Here is a 20,687-nt window from a genome sequence, read left to right as displayed (position 1 = left end):
AACAAAAAGGGGGAGAAGGAAGTGAAGAAGTTGACTCAGAGAGAAATCAATTTTAATCGTAGTTTTTGGTTTTACTAAGTTTATTTGTTTTTATTGTAGGTTAAAAGTTTTGTTTTTGCTCTGATTTGCTCTGACCCTAATCAAAACTGTTTTGGTGTTTGCTCTGTTGTTTCGTATGATTACTTCTCCTTGCATTTATGTCTTCTGATTTGAGATGTCATAGCTAGATGTTACCAACATCTTATGACAACACCTCTGCTTATACTCAGGGGGAGAATCTATTCAGGGGGAGTTTTGATTAATGGGGAGTTTAGTTGTATTTTGTCCAGAAAGGCAAAAAGAGGGAGATTGAAAGGAATATTTTATTCCTTAAAATCATTCTAGTTTGAAAAAGATTTTATTTAATATCTTTTGCCTTTCTTGGACATGAAGTTATTTATTTCTTTGAATAACTTGTTTTAAGTTTTAAATAAAGTTATCAGAATATTATTATCATATTTCTATTGATTTAAATTCCTTTTTGTGTAGATTTGTCTTGATCAAAATCTAAAGTCCTACGCTTACAAGGAAACATTCTAAAGGAGGATTCTTGGTCTATTTATTGAAGATTTGCGTGCACAAGGAAGGGACCGAAAAAATAGAGAAACCGATACATAGAGAGACTGAGAGAGTTTTCAGAAAGCTTCAAGATACGTACGTTGAGTAAGATCTGCTGAAGCTTGTACCGGTCGTGATTGCTTGAAGCCGTGAAGAACATTCAAAGATTGTTGATCGAAGAAGTATGCTACTCATGTGTTTTGGCTTCAAGAGTTTCTCTCCTTAATATATTTTCCATTATTCTATTTCATATAGAATGTTTTTAGGAGAAACTTTATTGTTTATTTTCTCGCTTGTTTTGAGAAATTGATTTTACAATAGTCACTAGTTTTAGGGTTTGTTAAACTCTTTAAAAGGTTTCTAGTGAAGTTTTACCCTGAGGCGCTGCAAGAGTATTTTATACTCTTGCTTAATTAATTTGAGTTTATTTATTTGGTTGCTTGTTTATTTTATACACGCTTAAATTATATTCCGCTGCAAATTACTCAAGGTGTTATTGTAGGTGTTGTCAACACCTTGTGACAACACCTCAAACTGTTTATGTGCAACCATTATTTCCTTACAGTGGGTGCTGTGTTGCGAGAAACAGCCAAGTCGCAGCATGCTTCCAGATCCTTGTAACACTACGATTGCACTTGATATTGGTGAGTGAAATTGATTTTGTACATAGAGGGTCATGGCAACTGTGGCTTTACAGGTAGGATTTTCGCTTTGGAATTTTTTTTTGTTACTGCTGCAACTTCATATTTCAATTCTCAAAAACAGGAGACTAGATAACTACTATTCGTCTGGAAATGAAATAAGTTGGTCATCATGACCTGCATCTTTCGAGGCTCAGACTTGAATTTCTATGTACTGCTTGCCTGCTACTGCTATTTCAGGTACATTCTCGAAGATTTCTATGTAACTGCTAGCCTGCTACTGCTATTTCAGGTACATTCTCGAAGCTCTCTTCCGCATTGAAATGTATCCATGAACATCAAACAAATGAATCATGCATCCTTTTTATGTAGCTCTATTCTTATTTTCTTTCATGATTTGCATTTTAGCTTCAAATTTGTTGGTGACCTTTGTTAATCTGTTCTGTGGTTGTCCAGATTCTTGCACGTGGCTGCCTTCCGGCCTCATCATGTTTTCTTTGCTATGTTGGTCTGAAGGCCAATATCCGAACAGAATCGGTGTGGGATGTGCAGCCAAAGTTAAGCGATAGAACCTGGTATTAGCAAGAGAGGCTCCGGGGATCGATTAGGCTTTTTCCTTGATCAATTTTGTACATGATGTCCCGAGATTAAACATGAAAGCTGCATCCAAAGATAATCAAATGTGTGGATGCAACATTGTTTGGTTGTAATTTTTTTTTTTTTTTAAAATAATTTTGGAAGGATCAAATGGGGTCGCATTTGAAATGCGATTTCGTGATCATGTTGTAACCATTGAATGCCTATATTCTTTGTATGTCTCTCAAGCTTTAGTGTACTAATTTCATTGTTAAAACAACTACAAATTGGTCTATTATTCATAAATATTATCTGGCACGATACTCCAGCATGTTTAAAATTACATTTTTTTAAGTTACATTCTAAATATAATTGCACGTAATATGAATACAAGCCAACTAGGAAAAGTTGGTGAATGCTCTCCCAATTTTGAAAAAGTAACATTCCTGTGAGACGGTCTCATCCGTGAGACGGGTCAACTCTACCCATATTTATAATAATAAATAATACTTTTGGCATAAATTGTAATATTTTTTAATGGATAACCCATACAAGAGATTCGTCTCATAAAAATGACCATTGAGACCGTCTCATAGGAGTTTTTGCCATTCTGAAATATGTTTGTTTCGGAATCTTTGGACGTCATTTTTATGTGCAACAAATTGTCTTTTGTATCTAAAAAAAATTAATTGTCACGTATATCATATCATACTGAAAATTGCAGTACAACTAGTATACCAAAAGGTCCAAAACTTTTGATGCATATAACTAACATATCAATTATATCAAAAGTTTGCAGCGAACCGAATTATGATCTAGGTATATATTGTTTTATATCAAAAAAAAATCTTATATTTTTTAATTTTAACTATATTATTTAATATAATTATATATTTTATATAAAATAAAATTATATATTTTTAAATTTATATATATTTTACGGCATTTAAAATTTTAAGCATGAACCCAAAATTTTCAAATAACACTAATATTTTAAGTAAAAAAATAGTTGTTGATTTTTTTTTTTAAAAAATATAGTCTTTAAATTCAATTAATCATTTTCGGAAAAGATGGAGAATCAACATCTAAAAAATGACCGTTGTGCTTTGTGAATGAAAAAGCGTGTTTCGGCTGATAATTGATTTTCAATATTTCAAATCTCAAACGACCGTTGCATAATCTTTTCGATTCCCTTTTTCTTGATTTAACCCTTCCGTAAAGCAATCCTCGAATTTACTCTACTCGCAGATTCTCTCTCTTCTCTCTTCCAAGTGAGTGTTAAGAAAAAGCTTTCGACGAAAATGGCGCTCAGGTCTCTTGATAATAAGCTGCCAATCACACCAGAAAGGCCCAAGAAACAAGCGAAGCTCTCAGAGCAGATTCACAAGGAGAAGAAGCAGCAGCATCCTGATTTTGCCGTGAATAACGAAAACCAACACCCTTCGTCGCTACCGAATTCTACAGATGTCTCCGTAGATTATGTTCCTTCTGAAAATCTCCAAGCGTTTCAAGAACCAGAAGTGAAGATCCAGGTTCTTTTTCTATTTTCTTGAAGTCTCATTTAATCTCTTGAATATGCTTGTTTTCCCAATTTGGGTTTGGCTTGTTCTTGGTTAATTACATGGAAATTGGTGGATTTTCAGAGTCTTGTTGGAGGGTTAGAGTCAAAAGACTGGTTGAAGGTTTGTGAGTCACTGAATGATGTCAGGCGGCTGGCACTCTTTCACTCTAGCATGTTGCTGCCAATTTTGTAAGTTTTAAGCTACTTTTCTTCATCTGAATACTTTGCAATTTAAACATTTTTTTGCTTAGTGTGATAGGGTTTCTTCGAATTGATGTGTTGTATGTAGGGAAAATGTGGTGTCAGTAATGGTGAAAGCAATGAAGAATCCAAGAAGTGCATTGTGCAAGACCTCAATCATGGCTTCCTCTGATATATTTAAGGCTTTTGGTGAAAAGTTTCTTGAATCCACCACTTCTGATTCTTTCAACAATTTGGTACATTAGATAGATTCGTTTTGTTTTTTCTTGATGCTCAGTAGTGTTACATGCAATTCTAAAGTAAATTCCCATTTTGTCCTTGTTTCTAAGCAGTTGCTGCAGCTACTTCTGAAAGCCTCTCAAGATAAGAAATTTGTATGTGAAGAAGCAGACAGGGGATTAAAGACAATGGTGGAGTTTATTGCCCCTCTAGCTCTTCTCCATAAGCTCAAGGCATATGTGGGGCACTCGAACCTCAAAGTCCGAGCAAAAGCCGCAATTTCCATCTCCAGTTGTGTCTCTAAGATGGTACAAAAACAAGAAACTGGCTCCAAGTAATATCCCATACAGTAACATTATGTGCCATCTCCTGTATCTTAATAACCCGTGTGAAATGCTTCGCAGGAACTCGAAAGTATGCAAGAATATGGCCTGGTTGCGTTGATCCAAACCGCAGCAAGTTTGCTAAATGATAAGCTGCCAGAAGCAAGGGAGGCAGCTAGAGGTATTGTAAGCTCGTTGTTTGAAGCATTTACAGAGAATGAAGAAGAGAAGCAGGAGAAATGGCAAAGCTTTTGCCAATCTAATCTGCCAGCCATCCATGCACAAGCTATGGTTAAACTTGTTTCTCCTAAATTGGAAGGGAACTAGCTTGATAAAAATTTGGGGTTGATTCATGTAATTGACTTACTTTTATCTTGTTGACTGGACGTTGAAATTTGATTGGCAATTTTTCTTTTGAACAAACATTTGACTGATTGGATGTCGAACACATCATAAATGATATATGCACTGAACAGGTGATAAATCCTTTGATACAAACTGAATTCCCAACATGTTAAATAGAAGAAAGCATTCAAAACAACTATTTTTCATCAATTTATCCCAAGTTCTTGTAACATAATATACATAATCCAAATAGGCATTCTCAAGGTTTAATAATTAAATTGAAACTTCTTTGATCATGGACCTTTGCCACCAAATCACACCAAAAGTATACAAAGTGGATCCCATAATAGATGCAGGAGATGGTGCGCAGTAGTGCCTCTCTGCTGTGAGAGTGGTTTCCAGTAGACATCCGCAGAAGAAGAGCAGCGACGCCATCATCGAAGACGTTAACTAAAATACAAAACCTTTAACTTAGCCACTTCTCATGAGTTCGAGCTTTTGGCGCAAATGATTTATGCTTCACATCATATAATCAGAGTTGATATCATAAACAAATGCACGGTACATGCTATGTATCCAAACTACTCGTTGTCCCAATAGTTCCTAAGCTGAGACATGTGCAAAAGAAGCTCGTCTCTGCCCAATCCTGTGACGCTGCTAGTCATTATCCATGGAGGATGTATTCGATAATTTTCTCTAATCAGTTCTTGAAAATCTCTAATGTTCTCATCGGGTTTTCTCCCTTTACCACCTTTCATTTTGTCACACTTTGTGAAAACAAAAGTCATCGGAATCTAAAAATAAACATATATAGACGAAAGATGTGAGATCAAAGAATAGTTGGTTTTTCTGAACTATACAAGATGCAAGAACAAAAACTAACATACATTGTTTCGGCCAAGCCAATTTGCACAATCGAGGTCAATTTTCTGGGGTGGGACACTTGCATCAACTAAAAGTAGGACAGATACCAAAGTTTCTCGATTCAGAAAGTAGCCTTTTGTGAACGAGGACCAATCCATTCTTGCAGATTCGGGGGCATTTGCAAAACTGTAGATAAATGTAAATTGCATGAGAAAGAAGACTAGTCTGGAAAATAGTCACTCACACATGTTCTTAAACATGGCACCAGAAAAATTTGTCATCAAAGAAGATGCAAAGTGAATAGCATTACACTTCCATGCTAGTGTATCACCTTTTAAGGAAATTATCAAGGAAGGAAACTAGGTAAGAGATTTGCCATGTGGGATTTTCCTTTTGCTATTTATTTTTTTGACATTCTACACACGAACAAGGAGCTACTTGAACTTCGAACCCAAATCATGGGAAACCAACATCCAGATTAGAACCGATTGTCCCCTAAAATAAACCAAGAGAGCTCATATTCTAGCATTTGATAGATCACAGTCACATGATACATGTATTAACTTCAGAAATTTTATTGAATATCTCATGTCTACACCAATACTGTGTATGGAGTAACATTCAGTTATGGGAATAAAGCCCGGACAAAAGAGGTGGCTCCAATAATCAAATGGCTAACGTAGAGTCAACATCACTCTTGCAATCATTGAAACTTAATCAGCTGCTCAAAAAACATTCTTTAAGTCTTAACATGGTTAAATCATATAATAATTAATAAAACAATTGGGCTTAATGAACTTAATATAAGTGTTATTTGAATATAATAAAAATATATAATTCTCTTTTTCCTTCTTCTAGCATACCCTCTCTACAAAATTATTTGAAATTCTTAGCTATGCTATATGACGAAGAAGAAAAATCATATTCTACTTTGACACATCTAATTTCATACTAAGTTCAGTAGTTTTGAAATCATCGGAGGAACTTTTTCTCAATTGTGACCAAACTAAATCATTACCCAAAGCACACAACAAAAAAATGGCCGCAAACTTTCGAAGCCAAAAAGGCCAAAAGTTACTCCTAAGTCCAAATGTTGAAGCACAGAATCAATATTCAATATATAGTATATACATTACTAGCCCAGAAAATTTAAAATCAAGAAAAATCAATATGCACAAATTCAGTATAAAAGTAGATACAAATTAACTACGAATGCTTACCCATAACCAGGTAAATCCACAATGTACCAACTTTTATTGATCAAGAAATGATTAATCAACTGAGTCTTTCCTGCAAAACATTCAATATTCACTCAATTCAAAAGCAAAATGCAAAATCAGTTCTGACTAAAAAAAAAACGGAGCATGGATAAAAACCTGGCTTTTTCGAAGTGAGAGCAACATCTTTTTTCCGAACCAAAAAGTTGATAAGCGATGACTTGCCAACATTCGATCGACCCAACATGGCGAATTCGGGCCGGTCATCTTTGGGACAATCCTTGGCCCGGCTACTGCTCTTCACAAAATCCACCTCCTTAACCTTCGCATCGCCAGCATAGGGTCCAATCACGATATTCGACCCAGGTAGGACCATTTCGTCGGTGACTTCATCCGGGCTCAGTCCCGGCGGCACGAACAGTACTTTCTGCACGAATCGGGAGGATTCGGAGAGCTCCGGCCGGCTAGAGGCCTTCGCGGCAGCATGGCTGGAGCTCGGTACTCGAGATGTGGAGCCGATAAACGAGAGAGAGAAGGAAAACGTCGGGCGGAGGTGGGAAGATGGGAGATTGAAGAGTGTGGAGAAATGAGTGTTCAACCATGGAGGCCTTAGCTTCAGCATCTGAGTTGGATACAAAACAAAGGAGAATGCATCGCAACTCTGAATACAACGGGCTGATGTTGGGCTTTGGGCCTCACCTCAGTCCGGCCCACATAATTTTGTACGATAATTCGAGTTACAGACTGCACCCGAATTCACACCCGTAATTACAATTATCGTGCAGTACTATTTTTTCATTTATATTGGACAAAAAAAACTATAGCGGTAAATTTAGAAGGTTGCATGAACTACTGTGACTATGTCTAGTCTTACTGTGTACGCAGTGTGTTAGAAGAGTTTAGTATGTGACGGTGGACGTCAGCGCAAAGGACGTCTTGGATGTTATTTGTTGATAGCGATTCATGTTTGATCTTTCTGCTCTCTTATACATAAATAAATGAAAAAAGAGTGTAATAGGTAAGAATCCAATTGCATGTTCTTGATTTATCATAGTGTTTCTATTACGAATGGTTAGTTCGAGTCACTCATACTCCTAAAAATCTAGAGAAGTATCAAATAAGAAGAAGGGAACAAGAGAAGAAGAATGAGGGAGGTTGAAAAATTGAATTATTCAAAAATGTTCCCCGTACAACTTTGACTCGTTTGCACTTTGTATTCTAGTAATCAACCCTCCGTTTAACCATACATGGGATGTGGTGGATTTAACTCCTAATGTGAAGCCAATTGGTTGTCGGTGGGTTTATAAACTCAAGTTCTTACCTAATGGACAAGTGGATCATTTTAAAGCCCGATTGGTGGCCAAAGGTTATACACAACAGTCAGAAATTGATTTTCATGACACATTTTCTCCTACTGCTGAAATTGTGACCATTAGATGTTTCCTCACACTTGCAGCCATGTATCGATGGTCTTTGCATCAGCTTGATGTAGCCAATGCTTTTCTTCAAGGAGACTTGGATGAGGATATTTACATGGATATACCGCAAGGATATCATGTGACTGACATTAATAAGGTTTGCAAATTGCAAAAATGTTTATATGGTCTCAAACAGGCATCTCGACAATGGAATCTTAAATTTGCAAGTGTGATGCGTGAAGGGGGTTATGCAAAATCCCAGCATGATCATTCCTTGTTTGTCCACACGAATGGTTCTCATGTTACCCTTTTCGTTGTGTATGTTGATGACATTATTATCACTGGAAGTGATGAACATGCCATCACAAAGCTCAAGCAGTTCCTTCACTCTAAGTTGCAACTTCGAGACATGGGTCCTTTGAAGTATTTTTTGGGCACTGAAACTGCTTGTTCTGCTGCAGGAATTTACCTTAACCAAAGGAAGTATGCTCTTGAACTAGTTGTTGATGTAGGTATATCAGGTGCTAAACCTTACGATACACCTATGGAGCAACATAAAAGATTGACTAGTCATGATCTGGATTCCCTTATAAATCAAGGTACTCAGCAAGTGTTGAATGATCCCTTACTTTTGGATCCAGACAAATTTCGATGCTTAATTGGACGTCTTCTATATCTTACCATCACTCGTCTAGACATTTGTTATGTTGTTCAACACTTAAGTCAATTTATGCATGCTCCTAAAATGTCTCACATGGATGCTGCCATTCGAGTGGTTCGATATATTAAAGGTTCTCCTGGTTTAGGAATTCTTTTTCCTTCTCAGAATTCATTATCACTTTCTAGTTACTGTTATTCTGATTGGGCTTCTTGTCCCATGACTCGACGATCTCTCATGGGTTACTGTATTAATCTTGGAGATTCTTTGCTGTCAAGGCGCACCAAGAAGCAGAATACCGTCTCTCGTTCTTATGCTAAGGCAGAGTATCAAGCCATGGCTGCAAACACATGTGAACTTGTTTGGATTAGAGTCTTGCTAGCGGACATGGGTATAAAGTTGAGCGATCCAGCGACTATGTATTGTGATAATCAAACTAGTTCAAGAGGGGATGTTTGCCCTTGTCTATATAAAGGGCTCCTAGGTTATTTAGCCAACCGATGTAAGACACAAATTAAGACACCAACACACCCCTCTTACACCCAAGAATGAAACGACTTGAGCATAGAGATATTGACGGGTGGCCAACTATGAGACGGGTGAGGCCAACTATGGGCCGTCCAACACATAGCGGTGGAACCCGGGCTCTGATAACATGTTAAAAATTGACTTGGACCTAACTCACCTCAAAAGCTAGCTCAAGAGAAGAGGTTTGCCCTTGTTTATATAAATGGCTCACAGGATATTTAGTCAACCGATGTGAGACACAAACTAAGACACCAACACGGTGCACATGAGAAAATATTTTATTGTCGATAAGCGTCGTTAAATAAATGATTTGAGATGAGAAGAGATTAACATGCAGAATGATTTTCGTGATATTTTAGTCAATAGTAAAATTCAATCTAATATTATATGTACAACATGTCAACATGTATTATAAAATAAGTGCGAACAATTTAATGTTCAACCACTGACATCTCTTTATTTAAGTATTGTCTTTCTTTAGATAAAGTAAATTTTATTAATAATAATATATACTCTTTGAGAGAAAAAAAATATATTACATGTAATAGTGATGAAATCAATATAATTTTCAATATTGCAACATTTTTGAACGATGTAACACTTGTAGTTTCAATGTTTTTATCATTTACGGTCATCATTATTATATATATACATTAAGGGTTTAGAATAAGACATCCAATATCTCATGTAAGCTTATAAATATAGTGTTTAATGTAGTTTTACCTTGACATAATATTGATATTGAAACTTATATATGCAATTAGTACAACTCGAGTTTTTCATTGTTTTGTTGATTAATCTTGAACACTTATGACATGTTTTGTACCATAAATTCATCCTATTTTCTATCCCATTTATGTATGTCTTGAAACAATATGATTTATTCTGTATTTGTTAATACTTGAGATATATTAATCAAATTAAAGTAAATATTAATTTCGTAATTTTCTATCTTATGTGTTGATTACTTAATTTGTGACTATTTATTTATGAAAAAAAAAATGCAATATACATAATGCATTATAAACTTTAATTTAAATTATTGCGTCAAATATTTTTTTTTCTTTTATATTTTTGAATTTTCTCTCTTTCACGATTTTTTTCATTTACCATCCATCTTTATTCTTTATGAAAGAATCAATATTCTCATCATTTTTAATAGAAATTCTTGTGATGATGTCTCAATCAATCATTTACTTTTTTTATTGTTATTATTTTATTCTTTTATTGAACGGTTTTTTTTTCATGCTAAAAATTTTTATTTGCAAAAATAACAATAATTTCGTCATTCTCAACTGTATTCTGGTATGTTATCATCTTATATTACTTGTATGTCAATATCTTCAACGATCGATGTATTTGTTGGACATCCTCATTTCTTTTAATTTATTGTTTTTCAAAATCTATATGTTTTTACTTACAATGATTTCGTTGCTACAATTTTTGATTGAATTTTGAATATCTTTAATTACAAGTGTTAACATTCGATTTTTATATCAACCGTGTTGTCTATTTGAGAGTAAATGCATATTTTTATTTATTTGGTGTATCTAAATACTTGTTGTATATTGAAGTATTTTCGTTCTATATATAAAACATGCTTTTATTAATAATTGTTAATACTTATATAGTATTTATAAGAAAAAAATTTATTTATATACCTTGATGATTGATCAAATCGATGTAATATTCAACACTGCAACCAATAAAAATATTTACAACATTTTCGAACAATGTAAGTGTTGCAGTTTCAGTGTCATCATTTATGATTATCATTTTTCTATATTTACATTAACAAATTAAGATAAGACATTTCAATAACGCATATAAGCTTAAAAATATACTGTTTAATGTAATTTTACCCTGACATAATATTAATATCGATGCTCATTCAGTTATTACAGCTCGGGTTCTTCATTGTTTTGCTAATTGATCTTGAGAAATTACTACATACTTCGTGTCATGGATTTACCTTAATTTTTTTTTTATCTCATATATGTATGCCTTGAAGTGATATAATTTGTTATATTTTAAATAAGTAATATATGTTAAATCAAATTAAATACTTATTTTGTAATTTTTTTATCTCATGTTTTATGAATGTATTTATAAAATATTTGCTCCAATGATAAAATATTCAAAATTTTGCTCATGAAATTATAAATTAAATTGAAATAATAAATAGTAATGTATCATTTTAATTTATAGATTATTCATCTATTTGAGAATCTGCATCAAGGTAATTTTTTCAGGATTTTTAATTTGATGTGAAACGTGTCATTCATAATTCTTTCTAGACTTCTTTTTTCGAGGTTATTACATCTAGCATGTAATATATTGATTAACATCGATATTGTTGAATCCTAACTTTTTGTTATAACAAAACAATATATCATTGTTTAGGATTGTCGCCAATTCAATGTAAAACATGTTCATGTCAACCGATCGTCAACCGCTTTATATGAAGATAGCAATTGCTCAGGATATCTATCGATCTAAGGATATCTACCGATTTAAGGATGCCTACCGACTTGAAGATGTCTACCGACTCCTCATCTCTCAGCATTACAACTAGCCCTCAGATATCAACCGCTCTTAAAAGCCTATTAAAGTAACATGTGCAAAAATTGATGTCAACCGAGTACAAGCTTATATCTATCGTCTCATAGATGCTTACCAATCTTCTAAGTCACAAATATTGACTAACGGACGTTTGATAAGACAACTTAAATGCAAAAGGACAAACATTTAAGGAGCCATCTGATAAAAGATCACAAGTCGTATATAGAATTTATTGTGGAGACATATTGAATGGACAAAATGGCAACTCCAGTACAGATATTCAAACTCTAGCATACTTTACTCCGCTTAAAGAGGAAACTACTCTGCTAAAGTATTTGTTCGATAAGACATCACTCCCGACTTTGACAAAAACAACTAGGGCAAATTGTGATATCGAAGGAAATTAGACATTGGAAGACTGTATCAGTGAATAATGCGAAGAAAAAAACGTAGAGAACCAACGCATTATCTAAGTAATCAATCTTGAGAACTCGATGCGGCTAGTCATTTTCATCATTGAGCTGTGAGATATTATCAAAACTCTAAAGCTCGCCAGAAATTTAGTTTGGCTAAATTTCAGTTTTGACTTTCATCTTGAGTTATCAACTTCACACTAGAGTAAATATGTTAGAAACACAATAACAAGTTTTGTTATCATCAAAATCAATATTGCTTGCGTTTCACAACCCAACACAAATAGAATTTGTTAATCTAAATTAAAAGACAATACAACTTCTTGTTAAACAATAAGTAAATCCATCATCTTTCTAAACAACACTAGAGCAAGAATAAACAAATTGAGTTTAACTATGTGTTACATTATTGACTAATCCTTGCATATGCTTAATCACAAGGAAAACATTAGTCGCAATCAAACTTGTATTTTGATTACTATTGGACCTATTATTAATCCTTGGTTATCCCGAATAATCGCACAGACCGAAAAGCGACCCATGACTTGTGTACTTTAAAGTTGCTTGTGTAACGTGAAATTTGTCGATGATCTTGCTTTAAGGTAGTGTTTGTGAAAGCTTCTAGAAAACACTTTGTTAAGAAAAAGCTGAGAAGTACTTCTTAGAAGCTCTCCCAAACAATGCCTAAATGTAATATGCATGTAAAATGAAGACACATCCAAGAAACAAATCTATGTCTATTATTTTGATAACTAATTTTTCATTCACTATTTAGTGGTCACTGATAAGTGCAATTTATGCACTTAATTTATATATGATTTGACTTGGCTTTTGTGATATATTGAGTGAGTATTATGCATATTTGTTGTTGTTTTTGTGAGTTGCAAGGATTGGTGCAAAAGTACCAAGAAGAAGCAGAATGATGAAATACAGAGCAACAAATTCAGAAAATTAATGGAAAATATTGAGGGATTAAAAACCGATCTTCACTGTTCAGAATAAAGTTTAGGATGTTTAAAGCTACTGTCACAATTTCAGCTCAATCCGACGGTTAGATTGTGATAAATGATTTTTTGAAAATTGTCGCGCGATGCAGAATTTCAGACCCAAGAGCCATGCGCGGGCGCGCCGTCGCGAAGTCAGATTTTGTGATTTTTTTTGGAAGGAAACTTTGGGTTTTCTTTACGCTTTTTTTGGACGATTTTAGGTGCATATAAAAGGAGATATTTAGGCACAATTAGAGATGAGGAGCCGCACAAGACTAGAAGCCTCACACTTTGAAAAGAATCGAGAGGAGAAGAAGCAGCACCCAAACAACAGAACCACACAACTACGCATTCAAGTAGGCTTGGGACACGGATTTGAGACGTGGAAGCGAACGACAAGGGATAATCAAATCACCACACAACTACACATTCAAGTAGGCTTGGGACATGGATTTGAGACGTGGAAGCGAACGACAAGGGATAATCAAATCACCATATAGAGTAAATTCATCTGGGGACGGAGAATCAACTCTACTCTGTGATTTTTATTATCTACCTTGATTTATGATGAGATTTTTGAATATGTCTATGTGTTTAATTATTTCATTAAAAACTTATTATTTGTTTCTACGGATCTTGATTGGAGTTTCATGTTTTGACTATTATTTTGCCTACTATTAGTTATTCTTAACAATTTATTTGTGCATTCCTGTTTTGATTGTCTTTCAATTACTTGATCAATAATTGAATTGTTATATTTATTTGAAATCTGGCACTCGGGAGAGGAAATTTTGAATAGGATCATAGGAAAATACAACCTAGGATTTTTGTAGAGGTCGGGAGACTGACAAGTTTATTTGAGGTCATTGAAAGAGAACCATAGAACTTGATTAAATTATTTTTTTGTTTGATTTCTGATAGGGATATCGAAATTAGGATTAGAATAATAACATTTACTCGGCACTCGGGAGAGGCAGTAAATAACAATTAAGGGTTATTGGCCTATAAATTGGAATAGATGATATAATCAATTGATATGATTTTCATGAATGAAAATAAAGTGATATCTTGTATCTAGAACCCGTCTCAGATCGTGTACCCAAAGCCATCCTTGAAATTCTAGATTCTTTATTTTATTTTATTTATTGAAATTTAAAACTTTGATTGAAACGACCCTAAACTCTAAACTTAATTAAATATTAAAGAAAAATGCGGATTTTTTTTTTAAAAAAATTGTCATGACTTGTATGAAAATACGCAACAGTTCTAACAAAATGGAGTAAAGTGATAAAAGAAAATCAAGCTGCGATAACCATAATCTTCAAAAATAAAAGGCAACCCCACACGGTTGCAATAATAGCAATAACAAACTTCAAATCATAAAAATTCAAGCACAGGGAAACACATCCTGGCTAATACTGAACGTACTCATAAACAAATCCTTTATTTCAAAACAGAGACTTATGCGGAACTTAAAATAAAACAGCGACGGTCATAGGGCCTTGCACCGCCAGCGTCCTCAACCTCGAGGATCCTGCCCCTCGATCCCTAGGAACACCTCCTCACCTGGCAAACAAACAAGCATAGTATGAGTCTAATGACCCAGCAAGTATAAACAGTGTAATAACAAGGGTTTAAAATAACTGCAGTAATACTCAAAATACGGTACATAATATACTTGAAACATAAGCTGTAAGAATGCACATGCTACAAGAGAATGAGACAACATGTAAATGATTAACACTCGCCAACTCACGCTATGAAACTCTTTAACTTTCTTAACTTAACTGAAACTTATGCATGACTGAAAACTGAATGCAATAAGACGAGTCAACTGATACTAAAACTGAAATTGTAAACTGTAAACTTAGATCCTTGAATTGTGACCCTCTATTTTGATCGATCAATAGCTGCAGTGCACTATGCCGGCAAGACGCCGAGATTCCTCCCGACACGACTTACCCCTTTATCTGTCATTTGGTAGGGATCCCGAGATTTCTCCCGATCTCACACTACCCGTCTATTTTGGTAGGGATCCCGGGATATCTCCCGATCTCGATCTACCCATCTATGGTAAGTGAGTGAGGAATCCCCCACCCATCAATACCCTGTCTCGTTACAATCAAATCACTTCGTTTAAAAAAATATGTTTTCTTTTTCCTTCTTTGACTCGGCTCAAAATACTTAGCATGCATGGTTAAATGCGACTTCCTTTATAAACATTTTCTCGGCTCAAAGGCAAGACCCAAACATACAAGTATGCAAATTTAGGAAATGAGAATCAACACAAAATTGTGGACATAGGGTGGGAGAGTGTCTGCCCCTAGTTGAAATACCCAACTTTAACTCCACTTTCTACTAACAAGGCAAAACCCGAGCAATCAAACCGAAAAGTCCTTAACTCTATCTTACCTTAACCAAATTTGACCCCGCTCAAACCGACACTCTCCAAACACTACCAACTAACCATAGGACCAGTTTGTAACCTCATTTGACCAGCCAAGCAATCCTATCAAAACTCAATTCCGGACAGCCCACTTTTACTCCTAAAATTCTGCACCGACACCATAACTTCAAAGACCCATAACTTATTGAAATCTTAACCGAAACGAGCTCATTTTATACCAACACGACCAAAACGTCATGCACTTGACCTAGGACCAGCCCTAACCACGCCCAGACCTCATATGACACCTCCCCTGCATCAAACTCAGTAGGCCCTGTTCAAGGCAAACCTCATTCTTCAACACTTCTACTAGGAGGAAACATCACCGAGCCCTATTCCCTTACCCCCACCTACTTCCAAACCACCAAACACACTCAATACCATCTCTTAGGACTTAACACAAACACCTTGGCAGCCCTCAACCATACCTCCACTCCACATATTCAAAAACATCAATTTTTATGCACCAACATGCCTTGAATTCATGAAAAAACAATGCAACCAATTGCCAAGCAATAAAATACACTTCACACGCTTCAAAAACAGCCCAATCACCATATAAAATTTGAAATTTAGGCTTGCATCACTTGTGAAATTTTCAAGAGTGACAATATGCATTGAAACCCAACATTTTTCTCATCACAATGCATCATTCAACTCTTAATCATGAACATATGTGAAATTTTCGAAATTTAACATAACCCTAGCTGAAAAATCCCTAAAAACTGAAACCTAGTCTTGCAAAAACATGAACCATTCGAAATATATCAAGAAACATGGAAAGAGGCTTAGTTAGCTTGCTTGAATGCCCAAGGAAATGAATATACTTTCCTTGATCTTTTCTACCCAAGAAAAATCGAAATGAGAGGGATGAAGGCTGGAAACACTTGACTAAATTCAAGAACAACCTCCCTAGGTGGCTTTCCGGCGACGGCGACAGGAGCTTGGAGAAGGGGACGGCCGAAGGTGGGAGAGGGAATGAGGGAAAGAGAGAGGGGGGTCGGCTCTTTGGGTAGAAAATGGGGCTAGTGTTTCCAAAAAAAATGTTTTAGTTTGTGTTTAAAAGTTGAGTGTGTAGTGTGTACATGTGTGTGTAAGCATAGGTGTAAGTAATTAAAAGTAGGTGTGAGTGTTGCTTTAATAGTACAACTTTAAAGTACTACAACTTTTGCCTACTAACTTACATTAATAAAATTCTTATGTTTAAAAATCCCAAATTAAAAATATTAAATTGGGTTTTACTAATCCGGGTTTATGAAAATTCTAACTTTTGAAAAAGTTAAAGAATAAGCCCAATATTGCAATAATAAAAAAAAATGCTTTATGATACCCGAAAACTTCTAACTTTCAAACTCTAATCTAATTTCCTCCTACCTCCCTACTAAGCTTTTAAAATAACAAATCTTGGAATTCACCGCCGAAATCCACCATCTCCAAACGCTGAAACCGGAAGTCACTGTCTCAAAAATTTCAATAATAAATAACTTAAAATATTTGAGCTCTTAAACTTTAAAGAAAACTTAAGCAATTAATTCCAAGCAATTAAACATCATAATTATTAAAAAAAAGAATTTTAGGCATGGAATTTAAATTATTAAATCCTAGGTGCTACAATTCCTCCCTCCCTAATATGGAATTTCGTCCTCGAAATTAGAACTTTTAAATAGCCCTGGATAGCGAGTCCTAATATTTGCCTCTGTCTCCCAAGTGGCCTCTTCATCTGAATGATTCAACCACTTAACCTTGACCATCGGGATAGTCTTGTTACGGAGTCTCCTCTCCTGCCTCTCCATAATGCGGTCGGGTCTCTCTTCATAAGTCATATGAGGCGATAACTGAAGAGGCTCAAGGTTGTGCACATGAGAATGATTCGAGATGTACTTCCTTAGCATGGATACGTGGAAGACGTTGTGTAGTCCAGCAAGATTAGGCGGCAAAGCCACCCTATAGGCTAACGTCCCCACTCTATCAAGAATCTCAAAAGGTCCAACGAACCTCGGAGCTAGTTTCCCCTTCTTCCCGAATCTCATCACGCCTTTCAGAGGAGCTACTCGGATAAAGACATGATCACCCACTGAGAACTCCAAGTCTCTCCTCCTATGATTGGCGTAACTCTTCTGCCTGCTCTGTGCAGTCCTCATCCTATCACGGATCTTGGCTACAATTTCAGCAGTCTGCTAAACAATCTTGGGTCCCAACTCCGACCTCTCACCGATCTCGGTCCATAATACCGGTGATCTGCAAGGTCTCCCATAGAGTGCCTCGTAAGGAGCCATACCAATGGTGGCCTGATAGCTGTTGTTATATGCAAATTCCACCAATGGTAACCTCGACTCCCAAATATCATGAAAGTCAATAACACAGGCTCTCAGAAGGTCCTATAGAATCCAAATCACCCTCTCGGACTGTCCATCCGTCTGGGGGTGGAAGGAATTGCTAAACGAAAGCTTCGTCCCCAGAGCTAAATGAAGACTCTTAAACCGCGGATCTCTATCAGACACTATGGAAATAGGGATACCATGTAGTCTGACTATCTCTCGGATATACAACTCCACATACTGAGTCATGGAGAAATTCGTTCTCACTAGCAAAAAAGTGCGCCGACTTAGTGAGACGGTCAACAATAACCCAAATATCATTCAAACCTCTCACTGTCCTCGGCAAGCCAACAACGAAATCCATGGTAATATTCTCCCATTTCCACTCGGGAATAGGGAGTGGCTTAAGCAATCCTGCAGGTATCTGATGTTCTGCTTTAACCTGCTGGCATGTCAGACATTCTGACACAAATCGGGCGATATCACGCTTCATGCCCGTCCACCAATACAACTACTGAAGGTCTTGATACATCTTGGTACTGCCTGGGTGGATAGAGTACGATGATGTATGCGCCTCTGCCATGATAGTAACTCGCAGAGAATCACCTGCGGGCACCCAAAGTCTATCTCTGAACCTCACAATCCCATCTACCACTGTGTACAAATCACTGCCTCTCTCATCGGTTCTCTGTCTCCACTTACTCAACTGCTCATCAACTGCTTGAGAAACTTTGATACGGTCAAACAACGTAGTATGCACTAACAAAGCTGTCAATCTAAGAGCTCTACCCTCGGCATAGAACTCTAGTCCAAATCTCTGAATCTCATCTTGCAAAGGTTTAGACACCGTCAAAGAGCCAATTACTGCTGACTTTCTACTCAATGCGTCTGCGACAACATTAGCTTTACGCGGATGGTAGCTAATATCGCAATCATAATCTTTCACCAACTCTAACCATCTCCGTTGTCTCATATTCAACTCCTTCTGGGTGAAGAAGTATTTGAGGCTTTTATGGTCGGTGAATATCTTACACTTCTCTCCGTAGAGATAGTATCTCCAAATCTTGAGAGCGAACACCACTGCTTCTAACTCCAAATCATGAGTAGGGTAGTTCTTCTCATGCTCCTTCAACTGCCTAGAAGCATAAGCGATAACCCTATCTCGCTGCATAAGCACTGCCCCAAGTCCCAACTTGGAAGCATCAGTGTAAACCACAAAATCTCCCTCTCCAGATGGCATAGCTAACACTGGTGCTGTCGTAAGAGCTTCCTTCAACACATCAAAGCTCTCTTGACACTCTGGCTTCCAAATAAACTTGGCATTCTTCCTGGTTAGCGCTGTCAAGGGCACCGCAATTGATGAAAAGCCCTTGATAAACTTCCTATAGTATTCGGCCAATCCGATAAAACTGCGAATCTCCGATGCGCTTCTTGGCACAGACCACTCCTTCACTGTTTGAACCATGGAAGGATCTACTTCCACTCCATTCTTGGAAATAATATGACCCAAGAATGGTACCCTCTCTAACCAAAATTCGCACTTGTCGAACTTAGCATACAACTTCCGCTCTCAGAATACTCCTAGAATTGTCCTCAAATGCTGGGTATGTTCTTCTCTATCCTTCGAGTAAATGAGGATATCGTCAATAAAGACAATGACAAATTGATACAAGTACGGCTGGAGCACGCGGTTCATAAGATCCATGAAGACCGCGGGCGCATTCGTCATTCCAAACGGCATCACAAGGAACTCGTAGTGGCCATAACAAGTCCTAAACGCTGTCTTGAACACATCAGACTCCTTCACCTTCAACTGGTGATATCCAGAACGAAGATCAATCTTCGAAAATACTGAGGCTCCTTGTAACTAATCAAAGAGATCCTCAATTATAGGAAGTGGGTACTTGTTCTTCACTGTTACACCATTCAACCCTCGATAGTCTATGCAAAATCTTATAATTTCGTCCTTCTTTTTCACAAAGAGGACTGGCGCACCCCAAGGAGAGAAGCTAGGGCGTATGAACCCTTTATCAAGCAACTCTTGAATCTGCTCTTTCAGTTCCTTCATTTCTGTGGGAGCTAGTCTGTACGGTGCCTTAGAGATTGGCACAGTACTCGGTATCAAGTCGATAGAGAACTCGACTTCTCTATCAGGTGGAATACCTGCAACCTCGTCCGAAAACACATCCTCAAAATCCCTGACCACGTCCACATCTGAAATATTTGGACGTGCTGGCAACTCTGACAAAGATATGCTGGCTAAGAATGCCTCACATCAATCATGCACCAACTGCTTAGCTTGCATGAGAGATATAAGCTGAGTCCTCTTCGAACTCCTAGTAGCCTCGAACTTGAATGGGTCTTCTCCCTCCGGTCTGTACATCACTGATCGCTGTTGAAAATCAATCACCACAGCGTTCTTCGTCATCCAATCCATCCCAAGTATCAATTCAAACTCAGGCATGGGCAACACTATCAGATCGGCACTCACTGGTTGCCCTTGAAGCAAGAGCTCAATATTCTTCACTATACTCCTCGTGGACAGTTCTTCCCCTGATGGGATAGTCATTGAAAACCCAATCAAAAATTCTTCGTGCTGAATACCCCTTTTATGGGCAAAAGCCTCCGAAATGAAAGAATGGGTAGCCCCTGAGTCTAAAAAAGCTCTGGTGGCTACACCAGCTACTAAAATCCTTCCTGCATTAACGGTGAATCCATCCACGAAAAAGAATGAAGTTAAATAACACAAGTTCTACTTAGATTCATTCTAAATCATCAAATCCCAAATAAGATTATACGCATGTCAATACAGTC

The 20,687-nt window shown here is 36.6% G+C and overlaps 3 protein-coding genes across 3 annotated transcripts; 1 reads left to right on the top strand and 2 right to left on the bottom strand.

Annotated features, from left to right (window-relative positions):
* Nucleotides 1-3,060: 3,060 nt before the first annotated feature.
* Nucleotides 3,061-4,506, top strand: LOC140876370 (uncharacterized). Its single transcript, XM_073280322.1, has 5 exons — nucleotides 3,061-3,346; nucleotides 3,458-3,564; nucleotides 3,665-3,812; nucleotides 3,909-4,103; nucleotides 4,200-4,506. The coding sequence occupies exons 1-5, from the start codon at nucleotides 3,116-3,118 to the stop codon at nucleotides 4,443-4,445; spliced, it is 927 nt and encodes a 308-aa protein (XP_073136423.1). The 5' UTR covers nucleotides 3,061-3,115; the 3' UTR covers nucleotides 4,446-4,506.
* Nucleotides 4,507-4,611: 105 nt separating this feature from the next.
* LOC140875564 (GTP-binding protein At2g22870-like) lies at nucleotides 4,612-7,166 on the bottom strand. Its single transcript, XM_073279281.1, has 4 exons — nucleotides 6,704-7,166; nucleotides 6,548-6,617; nucleotides 5,351-5,513; nucleotides 4,612-5,257 (listed from the first exon to the last, which is right to left on the bottom strand). The coding sequence occupies exons 1-4, from the start codon at nucleotides 7,164-7,166 to the stop codon at nucleotides 5,045-5,047; spliced, it is 909 nt and encodes a 302-aa protein (XP_073135382.1). The 3' UTR covers nucleotides 4,612-5,044.
* Nucleotides 7,167-10,907: 3,741 nt separating this feature from the next.
* On the bottom strand, nucleotides 10,908-17,696 carry LOC140874396 (uncharacterized). The gene is made up of 2 exons (XM_073277684.1): nucleotides 17,250-17,696; nucleotides 10,908-10,928 (listed from the first exon to the last, which is right to left on the bottom strand). Exons 1-2 carry the CDS (start codon nucleotides 17,694-17,696, stop codon nucleotides 10,908-10,910), a joined length of 468 nt encoding a protein of 155 aa, XP_073133785.1.
* Between the last annotated feature and the right edge of the window lie 2,991 nt (nucleotides 17,697-20,687).

Source organism: Henckelia pumila, chromosome 1 (assembly GCF_033568475.1).
Source record: "Henckelia pumila isolate YLH828 chromosome 1, ASM3356847v2, whole genome shotgun sequence".
NCBI classification, from domain to species: Eukaryota; Viridiplantae; Streptophyta; class Magnoliopsida; order Lamiales; family Gesneriaceae; genus Henckelia; species Henckelia pumila.
The sequence above is the reverse complement of the archived record's forward strand: the minus strand, read 5'-3'. Positions and strand labels throughout refer to the sequence as shown.

Coding starts and splice junctions, on each gene's coding strand:
- LOC140876370 (XM_073280322.1), top strand. CDS start 3,116: ATGGCGCTCAGGTCTCTTGATAATAAGCTGCCAATCACACCAGAAAGG. Junction 3,347..3,457: donor AACCAGAAGTGAAGATCCAG/GTTCTTTTTCTA, acceptor GTGGATTTTCAG/AGTCTTGTTGGAGGGTTAGA. Junction 4,104..4,199: donor CCAGTTGTGTCTCTAAGATG/GTACAAAAACAA, acceptor AATGCTTCGCAG/GAACTCGAAAGTATGCAAGA.
- LOC140874396 (XM_073277684.1), bottom strand. CDS start 17,696: ATGAGGACTGCACAGAGCAGGCAGAAGAGTTACGCCAATCATAGGAGG. Junction 10,929..17,249: donor AGGCCACTTGGGAGACAGAG/GCAAATATTAGG, acceptor ATGTAAATATAG/AAAAATGATAATCATAAATG.
- LOC140875564 (XM_073279281.1), bottom strand. CDS start 7,166: ATGCTGAAGCTAAGGCCTCCATGGTTGAACACTCATTTCTCCACACTC. Junction 5,514..6,547: donor GTGGATTTACCTGGTTATGG/GTAAGCATTCGT, acceptor ATTTATCTACAG/TTTTGCAAATGCCCCCGAAT. Junction 5,258..5,350: donor ATTGGCTTGGCCGAAACAAT/GTATGTTAGTTT, acceptor GTTTATTTTTAG/ATTCCGATGACTTTTGTTTT.